General features: G+C 52.2%; 1 protein-coding gene across 1 annotated transcript in view; it reads right to left on the reverse strand.

Moving 5' to 3' along the window:
• Positions 1-14088, reverse strand: part of SHANK3 (SH3 and multiple ankyrin repeat domains 3) — a 131492-nt gene that overhangs the window by 64549 nt on the left and 52855 nt on the right. Inside the window, exon 9 of the mRNA XM_015817915.1 lies at positions 13677-13790. Coding sequence (XP_015673401.1) covers positions 13677-13790 — 114 coding nt within the window. The remainder of the gene's footprint in view (positions 1-13676; positions 13791-14088) is intronic.

The following is a 14088-nucleotide window of genomic DNA, read 5'->3' on the forward strand; positions in this document are numbered from 1 at the left end:
GGGAGACCTTGGCGAGGAGCCCCCTGGCTGTGCGATGACTCCCCTTTTCTCCAGGCACCCCGATAAAAACGGACCAACTGCGCAGAGATCGGACATGCCTATGGATCCCTCAGCCCCACCCTTGGACAATGCTCAGTGGCCCTGGGTGTCACTTAGTGTCTCCGGCAGGGAGGCCCTCCGGTCTTGAAACTCCACAGCATTGCATCAATTGTTTGTGTGTTTGTGTGTTTGTATTCTGAGAAAGGGAAGGGTTTCCTTCTTGAGTGGGGGCTGGACTAGAACCAGGGTCCCCAACCGTGGCAACTTTAAGACTTGTGGACTTCAACTCCCAGAATTCCTCAGCCAGCAAAGCTGGCTGAGGAATTCTGGGAGTTGAAGTCCACAAGTCTTAAAGTTGCCAAGGTTGGGGACCCCTGGACTAGAAGACCTCCAAAGTGCCTTCCAACTCTGTGGGAAACTGCAAGAAGGAAGGCCTCGGGGTCACGGCCTCAGCAAGCCCAGTGCGACCCACCGAGGCCGTGAACGATGAGTCCAGGGTGGCCGCCTGCCAGGCCGCAGCAGATCCGCTGGCTGGCTCCATGCCGAAACTGCTGGCAGGACGGAGGTCAAAGATCCTGCAGGGGACCTGTCTGTGCGAAGGAGGCCCCCTCCTCAGTCCCCGGTCCTATCTGCGAGGGGGGGGGTGAGCCTGAGACGGCTGCTCCCCTTTCCCAGCACAGACCTTGCATGGCTGATGGCCGGGATGCCGAAATACTAGCTGGGTTCACACAACAAAAAAAGCAGGCGGAGAAGAGACCAGCATTCTCCTGACTGTAGAGTCCGTGATGGTCTCTGAGCTTGGCTGTTTGCTGGCAGATGCTTCATTATCCGACCAGCTAACATCAGCCGAGCGAGGGAGGGCGGGAGGGCGGGAGGGAGGGGCTTGCTCCCTCTTGCTTAGGCAGATAATGAAATGTCTGCAAGCCGGCAGCCCAGCTGAGAGCAGCAAGGACTCCGTTGTTCAACCGCAGCTGCAGAAGTGCTTCTCTATTGTGCTCGTCTTACAAAAGGCTCTGTTCCCCTGGATTCACCTGGAGAGCCCAGATCTGTAAGCTGCAAGGAGCCTTTCGGGCTGAAAGGACGGACGGACGGAGGATCTTCAAGCGCACAGACCGAGGAATCAGAGAAGGAGCACGAATAGGCTGACTCAAAGGAAAACAGGGACTGTGTCCACAGGCCTTAGGCCAGTGGTTCTCAACCTGTGGGTCGGGACCCCATTTGGGGTCGATCGACCATTTCACGGGGGTCGCCAAGCAAGGCTGTCCGCCATTTTCCCCCCTTTTCCGGCGGGTGCCTTACCTCCCTTGGGCTGGGCCAGCTGGTGGTCGGCCTGCTCCGTCTCTGCCGCTTGCCAGCTACGCCTCGGCCGGCGCAGGGGGCGGAACCACGCATGCGCGGCGCTCCCGGGCAGGGAAAGTCCCCGACTTACAACCGGTTGGGTAGTCCTTGACTTACGACCGGTTTAGTCCTCGACTTACGACCGGTTTAGTCCTCGACTTACGACTGGTTGGGGTCGCGGCATTAAAAAGGTTGAGAACCACTGCCTTAGGCAATGGACCCGATGCTTAGAGGATGCCCACCTGTAGGGCTGCGGGCATCCCCAGGCCGCCCTCGGGGGAAGGGTCTCAGCCAGATGCCGGCAGAGTAGAGGGAGGGGATAAATTTGGGAGAGGCAGGGAGGGGCAGGCCAAAAGGATGGTCTAGTGCAGGGGTAGGCAACCTTGGCTCTTTTATGACTTGTGGACTTCAATACCCAGAATTCCTGAACCAGCCATGCTGACTCGGGAATTCTGGAAGTTGAAGTCCACGAGTCATAAGAGAGCCAAGGTTGCCTACCGCTGCTGCGTCTAGTGGTTAAGGCACCGGGCTAGAAACCATTGTTCGCTTCCGTAGGGCGTCACGGGGAATATCACAGCTTGCACAGTCCTGTTCTCTGTAGCTGTAGACCCATCCCGGCGTCTGGAGATCTTTCCCGAGGCCTCCTGGCCGGCTCTGCCCAGCGCTGGCTGCAGCTCCTTTCCCGACTGCTGGTGCCTTGACTGCCGTGCTTGATCCTCAAAGGCCGTCCACCACTTTGACGTCTTCATTGCCTTCAATCTAAGGCGTGTTGTTCTATCTGTTGTCAGTGGTTTAGTCTTCCTTCCCAGCATATTTAATTTGAATTAAATTTGTGAAATACAATTACTGCCCACATATGTAATAATTACCTTTCTGTCATTGTGAAGAATACTGTTTGCTGGGAGCTTTGATGGGCAGTCTGAGGACAGCTGCAGTCTTGGGAAGCTGCTGAGAGAGACTCCTGCCTTCTGGACGACCAGTCTTCAAGGGTGACACCCAAGTGCCTGGTGCTCTCTTCTCCCAGGCCATCCAGTGGAAGAACATGGCCAAGCCAGGGTCTTTGCTGTCCAAGGCTGTCCCAGCCATGTTGACGCTGTCCTGATTCCCAATCAATCAACCAACCAACCAATCAATCAGAACAGAGCTGGAAGGGACCTTGGAGGTCTTCTAGTCCAGCCCTCTGCTCAAGCAGGAGACCCTGTGCCATCTCAGACAAGTGACTGTCCAGCCTCTTCTTAAAAAATCTCCAGTGATGGAGCACCCACGATTTCTGGAGGCAACTTCTGTTCCACTGGTTGATTGTCCTCACTGTCAGGAAGTTTCTCCTTAATTCCAGGTTGCTTCTCTCTCTGCTTCATCAGTTTCCAACCATTGTTTCTCATCCTGCCCTCTGGCACTTTGGAGAATAACGTGACCCCCTCTTCTTTGTGGCAGCCCCTCAGATACTGGAATGCTGCTATCCTGTCTCCCCTATTTCTTCTTTTCTTTAGCCAGGCCCAAGTCCTGCCGTTCTTTGTATGTTTTAGTCTCCAGGCCTTGGATCATCTTAGTTGTTCTTCTTTGCACTTTTCCCAAAGTCTCAACATCATTTTTTGCAATGTGGTGACCAAAACTGGATGCAAGATACCAGGTGTGGCCTTACTAAGGCTTGATAAAGTGATACTAATACTTTGCGTGATCTTGATTCTATGCCTCTGTTTATACAACCAAGGACTGTATTAGCTTTTCTGACTGCTGCTGTACACTGCTGGCTCATGTTTAAGTGATCGTCCACTAGGACTCCAAGGTTCCTCCCACAGTTACTGTTTTTGAGGTAGGTTTTGCCTAATCTGTACTTGGACCGTTGGTTTTTCTGCCTAAGTGTAAAACCTTGCTTTTCTCCACATTAAATATCATTTTGTTGGCTATCCCAAAGGTGCTTTTTCAGGAGACAACTGGACTTTGTTTTTTCTTTGAAGATGTTTCACTTCTCATTCAAGAAGCTTCTTCTGCTCGGACTGGATGATCATTTGCATTCTTTGAGAGCAGGGGTAGGCAACCTTGGCTCTTTTATGACTCATGGACTTCAACTCCCAGGATTCCTGAGCCAGTATGGCTCAGCATGGCAACCTTTCCCCTCAGCATGGCTGGCTCAGGAATTCTAGGAGTTGAAGTCCACCAGTCATAAAAGAGCCAAGGTGGGCCTACCCCTGTTTTAGAGAGTCGCTGAGGCCACTTGGAGGTTTGTCTGTATCCTCAGGGTCATCTGAGTGGTGCAAATGGTGTGGAGCCTTCTTGGAGCTGTGCTTTCTGCAGGATGTCTTTCTGCCCTTTGTCCCTTCACTATTGAACTTAGGAACAGGCTGTTGGGGATGAGTGTGTGTTGCCTGCCTCTCAAACTGAAGCACAAATGGTTCCTGCAGTCTGTGTTTTTTTTTCTGGGAAATCAAGCACCAAGGACCCCACAATCCTCCTCCTCCTCCTGCCAACCCCCCTCCCTTCTAGCACTGATGAGGTTACCTAGTTTGGGTAATGAAATGCCTGCAAGAAAAGAAACAAGCTCAGAGACACCTCCATCCTCACCCTCAGCGGCAGCATTTCTGAACCCTGCCCAGCTTTGTTCAGCTCCCTGGTGCTCCCAGTTCTGCCTCCACCTGGAGTGTCTGGGTGAGCCCCCCGGCTCAGCGCATCACAGCCTGCAGCTCCAGCCGCCCCCCAGCCCCCCAGGGTCTCTGAGCTCCCCCCCCGCCCCTCCCCTCCCCTTCCAAGCAAAGGGAGCCTCAGGCCAAGGCAGCTGTCCTGGCCAAGCCACGCTGGGCCTCCAAATGCCGGCAGCATTTTACAGTCGGTTTATGGCTGGGCTTTTTATGCTGGATTTATTGCCATTTTTACTGTTGCATATTGTGCTGCATTCTGCGCAGTTTTTAATTATCTTTCTAATGTTCGTAATTGATTTGTAGAGTGTCCGTGGAATGGCAGTTGAGGGCGATCTAGAAGGACGGCAAGCAAACTAGCTCTGCATCCACAGATTGACCAGTAATTAAGTCAGTGGGGACGAAGTCTGAAAGGAGGCAGAGTTGGGGGGGGGGCTGGGACTTTGCAGGGCAAACTGGAACCCCCCCCCCCCAGGACAGAGTCACGGGGCTCTTGGCTCCCACAGTTAAGAAGCAACAGAAGAGGACCTCAGCTGCCTCCTCGCCCAGACGTCCTGTGCTTTCCCATTCACACACACACACACACACACACACACACGTTAATTTAGTGGGTTTATTAATATCCCCCCGCAACTCCCTTCACCAAAAACCCAGAACTGTCCCAATTAAGTCCAGCCACCAGCAGAGCGAGGCTAGTCCACAAGGCACTTGAAAGGTTCCCAAACGAGATAAACCCACCAGGCCAAATTAAATCCACAACACGAGAGGTTTCACCAGGCGAGAAAAGTCCAGAGTTCACAAAGCCCGATCCAAGTCAAGGCACAGTGTCAATCCAAAGCATGGCAAGAATCACAACCACCAGAAAACACACAGCGAAGAAGTGAACACGTTGTTCCCAGCGTCGCTTCCTCTGTCTGCTGTGCCAAACAGCCAGCTTCCGATGCAGTCCATCAAGAAGGGCGAGGCTGCCTCCTCGCAAGTCATCTGGCTGACCTCCTCTGCTCCTGCCCTTTCTCTGCCCTACGGGTTCTCGGATCAGGTGCAGAAGGCAGCTCCTCTTCCTCATCCCCATGCTTTCGCCCTTGAGGCCCCAGGGCTGTCCTGATGCAGCTGCGCTTCAGCCAAATCCCTCTCAGATGGCTGCTTGGAGCCACTGAGCAACTCCCCTCCAGACATGCCCAGAACTGGTTCATCTTCCTCCAAGCTGACATCTGGGGGGGCATCAGGGGAAGTCGTCACACGTCCAAATTCATTCCCCAACACACAAATACTGTCAATCCTTGTGGGAGTTTCCAAAGGATCCAGCCAAATACCATGGGGAAGACCTTTCTAAGGATCTCTTATGGAGACCACAGAATGCACGTGCACCACAACAGGTTCAGGGAGCAGGGGCAGAAGCCCTCTGACCAGTAGTCCTTTTGATGGGACCCTCCATCCCCACATGCTGGACCAAGAGAAAACTCTACCCAGGCATGGGAAGATCCCTGTAGCTCAGCTGTTCCACCAGGTCCTGCTGGTGGAAGAAGCTGGCCTCTCTTGAAGATGTCTGAGTAAGACAACCCAAATGGCGTGGGGGAGGGGGTGTGTGCTGCCCCTTCCTTCCCAGATGCTTCGCTCCAAGCACCGGCCCCTTGTTTGAAAACCCTTCAGAGAACAGGACATTATTTTGTGATGGGACCAGGATTGATGGCCTGTCCACAGCCAGGAGGCTCATTCTTCTCCTGGCTTCTAAATATAGCGGCCGTGAGATGGCACTTAATGGAGCTGTCAAGCAGGAAGCAGGCATCGGGGCTGATGGATGTGAGAACGGATAAGGAGGAGGAGGAGGAGGAGGAGGAGGAGGAGGAGGAGGAGGAGGAGAAGGCAGAAGAGTCCCTCTGGAGAGAAAGGGATGGGCGGGGGGATGGGGGCTCTCCAAGATGCGGAATGAGCAAAGGGGAGGAAGGTGCTGATCCAGCAAACTAACTGGAATGGTACCAGCTCCAGACCAAGATTAATTCAAAGCACAGATTTAAAGAATGGGGATAGTCAACCAAAGGAAAAAGGGGCCAACTTGAAGCATCCATTAACATCCCAGCTCCCTATCTCAGTTCTCAGGAAGGCCGTGCCCCCCCCCCCTCCCAGGTGGCTCGCCGTGGTTAAATGCCTCATTTTTCAAGCTCTGCCATTTCATCGCAAATTGTGCAGGCAGCCTGCAAAGAGCTGCACTCCCGTGGTCTTTCTGACACCGTGAGCCTGAAAGGAACAGATTCCTCCTGGGCGTAGCGTTCACACGTTCACCAAGACCACTTTGCAGCTTGTTTTCTTCCGCTTGTCTCCGTCTTACTATTCCCCAAAACCCCCAGGGCCTGCCTGGCTGGCTAACAACCCCCAATCTCCACGGAGCAGCTAACTGCAGAATCCATCACGAAACAGACTTCTAGGATCAGCGCCAAGCCAGGCGCAGGATCAGGCTGGCACAAGGCTCTCCGGGGCTGGTCTGCAGGCAGAGAACAGGGAGGTCGGAGGCTGCCCTGGAAGGAGGGGGGGGGGAGAGCAAGGCCACTCCGGCTCCTTACAGTGTCCCTAAAAACAGCTGGCAACTTCTGCAGATCTTTTGAGGAATGGCCCTGCGTCCATCTGTCTGTCTGTCTGTGCCTGCCTACTTGCCCATCCATCCATCCATCCATCCATCCATCCATCCATCCATCCATCCATCCATCCATCCTTCACTTCCATAGGCTGGACATAAATGACAATAAAGGTATCTATCTATCTGTCTGTCTGTCTGTCTGTCTGTCTGTCTGTCTATCAATCATCTATCTATCTATCTATCTATCTATCTATCTATCTATCTATCTATCTATCTATCTATCTATCTATCTATCCATCCATCCATCCATCCATCCATCCATCCATCCTTCACTTCCATAGGCTGGACATAAATGACAATAAAGGTCTGTCTGTCTGTCTGTCTGTCTGTCTGTCTGTCTGTCTGTCTGTCTGTCTGTCTGTCTGTCTGTCTGTCTGTCTATCTATCTATCTATCTATCTATCTCCATCCATCCATCCATCCTATTTCTCGTGCTCTGTACCTACCTACCATATTTAGGAACTGCCCACCACCCCATGGACCGACTTGCCCCAATGAACAGCTCAACTGCTGAATTTGGTAGCAACCAAAATCGCCAGGGGCAGCCCAGAGCCCGTGTGCTGCAGTCCTCCAGTTGCGTCCAGTCCTGGCCGGCTCACCCTGAGCAAATCCCCAAAACTGGGGGGCCAAAACCCTGTTTGCTGCAGGTTCGGGGGATGAGGAGCATAAGGAGAAGCTGATCCTTCCACACACCCCTCCCCCAAATCTCCCCCTTAAAGAGCCAGTGGGCCTTGCTTAACGGAAGGGCCACCTCCAGCCTCATCGGGATGGGTCCCAGTGGTTCAGAGCTGGGGGGGTGAGGGTTTCTGCTTAGGGAAGGAAGGATTCCAAATGTGTTTTCAATCTGTTCCCCCCTCCCTCTTTTTCAGACTTGGCTGCAATGTGGCTGACGTACCATGTTCATGAATAAAAACAAAACTAACTAACTAACTAAACCAAGATCAGCAATGTGGCTGATGTACCATTTTCATGAAGAAAAGCAAAACTAACTAACTAAACCAGGGGTAGGCAACCTTGGCTCTTTTATGACTCGTGGACTTCAACTCCCAGCTGGCTCAGGAATTCTGGGAGTTGAAGTCCACGAGTCATAAAAGAGCCAAGGTTGCCTACCCCTGAACTAATCCAAGATACTAACGCTTAAAAGGGAGTGAGGACGCAACAAGGATTCGTCATTTGCTAGGCCAGCCAAAACAGCCTCCTTGCTCCTCTTTACACGAAGCCACCAAATAAATAAAACATTTCTGCCCGTTGTTTTTTTTTTCAGTTGTCAAGAATCCAGTTTTGCAAGGGAAGAGAAAAATCTGGGATGCACTTAAATCAGATGCTATAAAAAATACTTTATTTTTAAAAGCACCTGTTCGTTGCTAATCAAGCACCAATAAACATGAGTCGTGAATAAGTAATTAAATAAACAGGAGCCTGATCCTGAGGCCAAATGCATCAGCCACAAGGATTCAGCAGCCAGCCTGGTGACAGCTGTTCCCCCCCAAAGGCCTGGGTGGAGAAGGGGGGCTTGGGACAAGGCCCCCACTCAAGGGGGCAGGACTAGTTTTGCCTGCAGGAGGCAAGTCATGGTACAGGGGCTGACAGCTGGGCAGATGTGCCTGCCTAGAGAATGACAGAGTTGGAAGGGACCTTGGAGGTCTTCTAGTCCAGCCCCCTACTCAACCAGGAGACCCTATCCCATTCCAGACAAATGGCTGTCCATTTGTCCATAAGAAGAGATTGGACAGCCTTTTGTCTGAAATGGGATAGGGTCTCCTGCTTGAGTGGGGTGGGTGGGGGGTGGGGGTGGACTAGAAGACCTCCATGTGATTCCAACTTTGCTTCCAGTCGGCTACCTCCGTCTGCAGGGCCTGGCCAGAAGGCAAAGAGGGGCCATGACTATCATCAAAGCTCTCCGTCCTTTTTAGGATGTGACGCCTAACACAACTAAGACCTCATCCTAGTGGCAGCCATCTTGACTACTTGACTATATCCTGGAGACCTGGGATCTACGCAGGACCATCTCCATCTGATTCACCGGGAATTGTACGCGACCCCCATTTTAAAGTTCCCACTCCGTCTTTAAAATTTCTCTCTCCTCCAATCCCCCTTTGAGGGGTGAACATGCCAGGCTGCCCACCCTTTGGGCTTAAATTCATGGGTCCTAACAATAAAACTGGAATATGCTTGGAGCCCCGAAGGAAGGGGAGGCTCCATCCTGCTCCATCCAACATCCCAGAGAAGAGGTGAGAAGAGGACCACGTGGTCCTCTCTGAAATGGGCCCCTTTGCTCTGCGAAGAACAATTGGACGGAGTGGGAGTCTGGTCAGCAAAAGGGGACCGATGATTCCTCGTTCCATAAGCCACGGATGCCCAGAGGCTCCCTGGCCTCCGCTTGGCTCCACGCTCGGCTCCCACGCAAGGAGGCCTCTCTCCAAAAGCACTTCTGATTGCGAGAACGCCGATAATCAAGGATGCTTTGGAGTAATTAGTCAATGACTGACACCCACAGTTTCCCATGACGCCTTCAACAATTACATGTTCCTGATTCTGAGAGAAAAGGAGAGGCAGAAGCAACTGGAATCTGGCTGGCCAAAGACAGAATTGGGGGGGGGCACCTGCAACCTTCCCATTAGGGGACTTGTCCTCTTCCTCCCTGCAGGCAGCCACCTGCCCTGGCCCTGGGAGCGGAGCTGCTCTCCCTTCCTTTCCCTCCCGCGTCTGCTGGGCCACCTGCTTTGGGGGTCCATGCTCACCACAACAGGGCAACCATGGTCTCCTCCGTGGGAGCCCCTGGGGACTGAGGACCTTCTCCAGCCTTCTGCCCGCTTCAGCCCCCCCTCCAGGACTTAGCCCCGTCCTAAGGGTCAGACACGGCTGGGCAGGGGGAACCTTTAGCTTTTCTCTTCTTTTTATATCCCACACCCCCTTCTGGAGGACCCCGTCCCCACGGCTCTCAGGTGGCATTCCCAACCTGGACCCGTCTTTGAAGGATATTCCCAGGTGCAGCTATTCTGGCTTCTCCAATAGTCCTCTCCATGGATCACACACGACCTATTATTTTTCTAGCGGTATTTGCATATCTAAGTTTCTCCAGCAATTTCCCCAGCCTTAGTCAACCTTCTGGCAAGGTGCAGATATCTGCTAGTTCTGAGGTTGGGTGGGTTTTTTTTTTTTTTTTTTTTTGCCATTTACGTGCAACCTGCAATTGTTCAATCCATTTTCTCCGTCAAAGGCAACCACTTCTATATCTCTGTCACATTAATTTTCAAATCCATGTTCCTCACTGCACCCTCCGGCCTGTGGAACCGTCCACCCAGCGCTGTTTCTCAGATAATGACGCCGCTTCACACGGATGCCAAGGCCCCCCTCCCTCCATCGGCCCAGCCCAGATGCCCTGAACGGCACTGCAAACCTTCCTTAAACATCTTCCACCCATAAAGCAATCAAGGGACTTGGCACTTCTTTCTTTGACTCCCTGGTCAATATTCTGCTTATTTTCTTGCACGCTTTACTGGTGTCGCACACTGCTCATCGCATTCAGCCATCCGTGTTCAGACTGATAGATGATAGATAGATGGGTGGATAGATACAGAGATGGGTGGATGGATAGATAGATAGATAGATAGATAGATAGATAGATAGATAGATAGATAGATAGATAGATAGATAGATAGATAGATAGATAGATGGGTGGATAGATACAGAGATGGGTGGATAGATAGATAGATAGATAGATAGATAGATAGATAGATAGATAGATAGATAGATAGATAGATAGATAGATAGATAGATAGATAGATAGACAGACAGATAAATAGATAACCTTTATTGACATTTTTTACTGTGGGCACAATGGCACACGTTAAAAATGAAATTTAGTTGCTTGCTCTCAAAGTGTACACATACATAACACAAACATACTATATACAACATACGCATAGCCCAGGGATCTGCAATCTTGACCACTTTAAGACTTGTGGACTGCAGCTCCCAGAATTCCTCAGCCAGCTAAAGTGGCCAAGGTTGCAGACCCCTGGTATAGACCTACACCCTTACATATAAATAACATGTAAATATTAATCACAGTTTCTGCTGGACATTATTCTTTCCTTAGGATTGTATTTTCCTTTTGGGATCAGACTGTTGACTGGGGTTCTGTCTGTGATCCACCAAGCGATCCAGATGCCTTTTGAGTTTACTGCCGCGCTCACAGCATATTCCCTCCCCAGCCCCATGGTGTTGTGTTTGATTTTCTGATCCACCTGAAGGACTTGGCATTTGTCCAGGTTGAAATCCATCCTGCGGCTTTCTACCCAGGGTTCCCGCCTCTCAAGACACTCTTGAATCCTGATGCTGTCCTTCATGAGGTCTGCGGTCTCCCATGCATGTGTGGCATCTGCAAACTTAACAATCCTGTTTCTTAATTCCTCATCAGGTGTCTCTGGATGCCTGTTGCACAGTACAGGGCCTACAAATGGAGACTTGCGGTGTGTTGTGAACACTTCCTGCCAACTTTTTCTGCCGAGCCTTTTGTCTTACGCTGCTCCCTGGCTAGGCTACTTTCAGCCAGCCCTGCGCCTCTAGCGCAGTGGTTCTCAACCTTTTTAATGCCGCGACCCCAACCGGTCGTAAGTCGAGGACTAAACCGGTCATAAGTCGAGGACTAAACCAGTCGTAAGTCGAGGACCACCCAACCGGTCGTAAGTCGAGGACTTTCCCTGCCCGGGAGCGCCGCGCATGCGTGGTTCCGCCCCCTGCACCGGCCGAGGCGTAGCTGGCAAGCGGCAGAGACGGAGCAGGCCGACCACCAGCTGGCCCAGCCCAAGGGAGGTAAGGCACCCACCAGAAAAGGGGGAAAAAATGGCAGACAAAAAAATGGCGGACAAAAAAAATGGCGGACAGCCTTGCTTGGCGACCCCCGTGAAATGGTCGATCGACCCCAAATGGGGTCCCGACCCACAGGGTGAGAACCACTGCTCTAGCGGGATCCTGTACACGTCTGTCTGTGCTCGACTCTCTGTGGGCTCTTGACGAGAAGCTCTGCTAAAGTCAAGTTAAGCTGCCCTTCGCTGCCTTCTGCTCATTATTTATAAAGGTCACTATCACAAACATTATAAGGTCCACAGCAGTGTTGGTCAACCTGAGCAACTTGCAATGGACTTCAACTCCCAGAATTCCCCAGCCACCCACATCACTCCTTGGGGGAGCATCACTGCTAACAAACACGTTAAACATGTTAAAAAGACTTAAGACATACGAAGAACGGCTGCAGGAATCGGGCATGGCCAGTCTAAAGAAAAGGAGGACGAGGGGGGACATGATAGCAGCCTTCCAGTATTTGAGGGGCTGCCACAAAGAAGAGGGGGTCAAAATATTCTCCAAAGCGCCTGAAGGCAGGACAAGAAGCAACGGATGGAAACTGATCAAGGAGAGAAGCAACCTAGAATTAAGGAGAAACTTCCTGGCAGTGAGGACAATTAACCGGTGGAACAACCTGCCTCCAGAAGTGGTGAGTGCTTCATCACTGGAGGTTTTTAAGAAGAGACTGGACAGCCACTTGTCTCAAATTATGTAGCGTCCTCTGCTTGAGCAAGAGGTTGGACTAGAAGACCTCCAAGGTCCCTTCCAGCTCTATTCTGATTGACTGAAATTGAAACTGTTGAGCCATGATTTGACCACGCGGGAAAAGGATGGCTGAAGACAGAACCGCAGGGCTACGACCCTCGCACTCAGCCAGTGCTAGCCAAACGCAGGCTCTACAGCAGCGGTCCTCAACCTTGGCTCTTTTATGACTTCAACTCCCAGAATTCCTGAGCCAGCCTGGCTCAGCTTGGAAACCTCTCCCTTTCCCCTCAGCATGGCTGGCTCAGGAATTCTGGGAGTTGAAGTCCACGAGTCATGAGGGGGCCATAGTTCCCTCATGCTGGCTCAGGAATTCTGGGAGTTGAAGTCCACGAGTCATAAAAGAGCCCAGGTTGCCTACCCCTGGTCTACAGTATTCCCACCTCTGCTGGAAGAGGCAGCTTGGTGATGGGAGCTGATGCAGCCCCCCAGCTTGATGGTGGCAGGAGGCAATGGAAGAGGAGGAGGAGGAGGAGGAGGAGGAGGAAGAGGAGGGATCCTGCCCACCCTCCCCCAGCCACACCGAGAAGCAACAACCCAGCAGTGCAAAGCTACAGGGGGTCCCAGAATGTGCTGAAACATTTTGTGCCCAGAAAGAGGGGGCTCCTGGAAGGAGGGAAGGTGGGCTGGGGGCTGAAATGAATGCCAGGCAGTGTGCAAAAATGTGCTGTGTACCGACGGGAGCTTCAGCTGCTTGATGCTCCTTTCCTCTCACACATGTCACATGTCACATATATAACACACACAGGAACCACACAGCTGGGAGCCTGCACGACATCTGCTCCTCTTTTCTAGCTTGTAACCTTGCAAGGGTGACCAGCCTGGGCGCTGGTATCTCTGAGCCTTCTCCAGGGAGCAGATGTTCCTCGATTCAGTAGATCCCCTGGACCCAAAACGGCACCCGACTCTTCTTGTTCCTTTCAATGGGCCAGAAATATCCCAGGGGCACCAATCTACCCTATAGGTGTGTCGCTAGGGCAGGGGTAGGCAGCCTTGGCTCTTTTATGACTCGTGGACTTCAACTCCCAGAATTCCTGAGCCAGCATGGCTCAGCTTGGAAGCCTCTCCCTTTCCCCTCAGCATGGCTGGCTCAGGAATTCTGGGAGTTGAAGTCCATGAGTCATAAAAGAGCCAAGGTTGCCTATCTCTGCGCTATGGGAATTGGGGAAAGTTATGGTGGGGGGGCGCACAGATTTAAGAGGAAAGAGGTGGAGGACAGGGGTTGTCCATCAGGATGAGGAGCAATACAATTTCCTCGGCTAAGGGCAGAAGATCAGTTACTGAAGCTGGTCTCATCATGAGGTCCAGTAGCCTGGAGCCCGTCTTATGAAGGCAGCCTCTGGGGCCAGAGGAAGCCAACAATCTGCCATGGGGCACCCCAGTCTTGGCTGCCACTCTTTCCTCTCCCCCCGGAAAGGGTCTTACCTGGCCGGGCGTCAAACTGCCGCATCTGCACCTCCTCGACGCATTCTGCCGGGAACCAGCCTGTCCGTCCTTTCACGGTTCCTTCCCAGAAGCCCCCTTCTCCAATGCTCAGCACTGCGGGGAAAATGGGGTGGGGGTGGGGGGACGAGAGTCAGATCCATTGAGGCTGAGCATGGGCTGCTCCTCCTTCAGTGACACAATCCCACCATTCCGGGTGCCCACCTGAGACCCCCGCAGCCCCTCTCACTTCCCACAGCATTCCCGTTTTTCCACTCACGGGCCTGTTAACAGAATAACTGTTCAAAATTGTATGAATTTTCAATTGTGTGGAAATCTGCATCCATTTCGGTTTGTATTTTTGTAAGCTACCCCCCCTCTTGCAAGTAATTTTACATTGCCCAGCCCCTTAACA

The sequence above is a fragment of the Protobothrops mucrosquamatus genome, unplaced genomic scaffold (assembly GCF_001527695.2).
Source record: "Protobothrops mucrosquamatus isolate PMUCROS unplaced genomic scaffold, P.Mucros_1.0 scaffold655, whole genome shotgun sequence".
In the NCBI taxonomy this organism is placed as follows: domain Eukaryota; kingdom Metazoa; phylum Chordata; class Lepidosauria; order Squamata; family Viperidae; genus Protobothrops; species Protobothrops mucrosquamatus.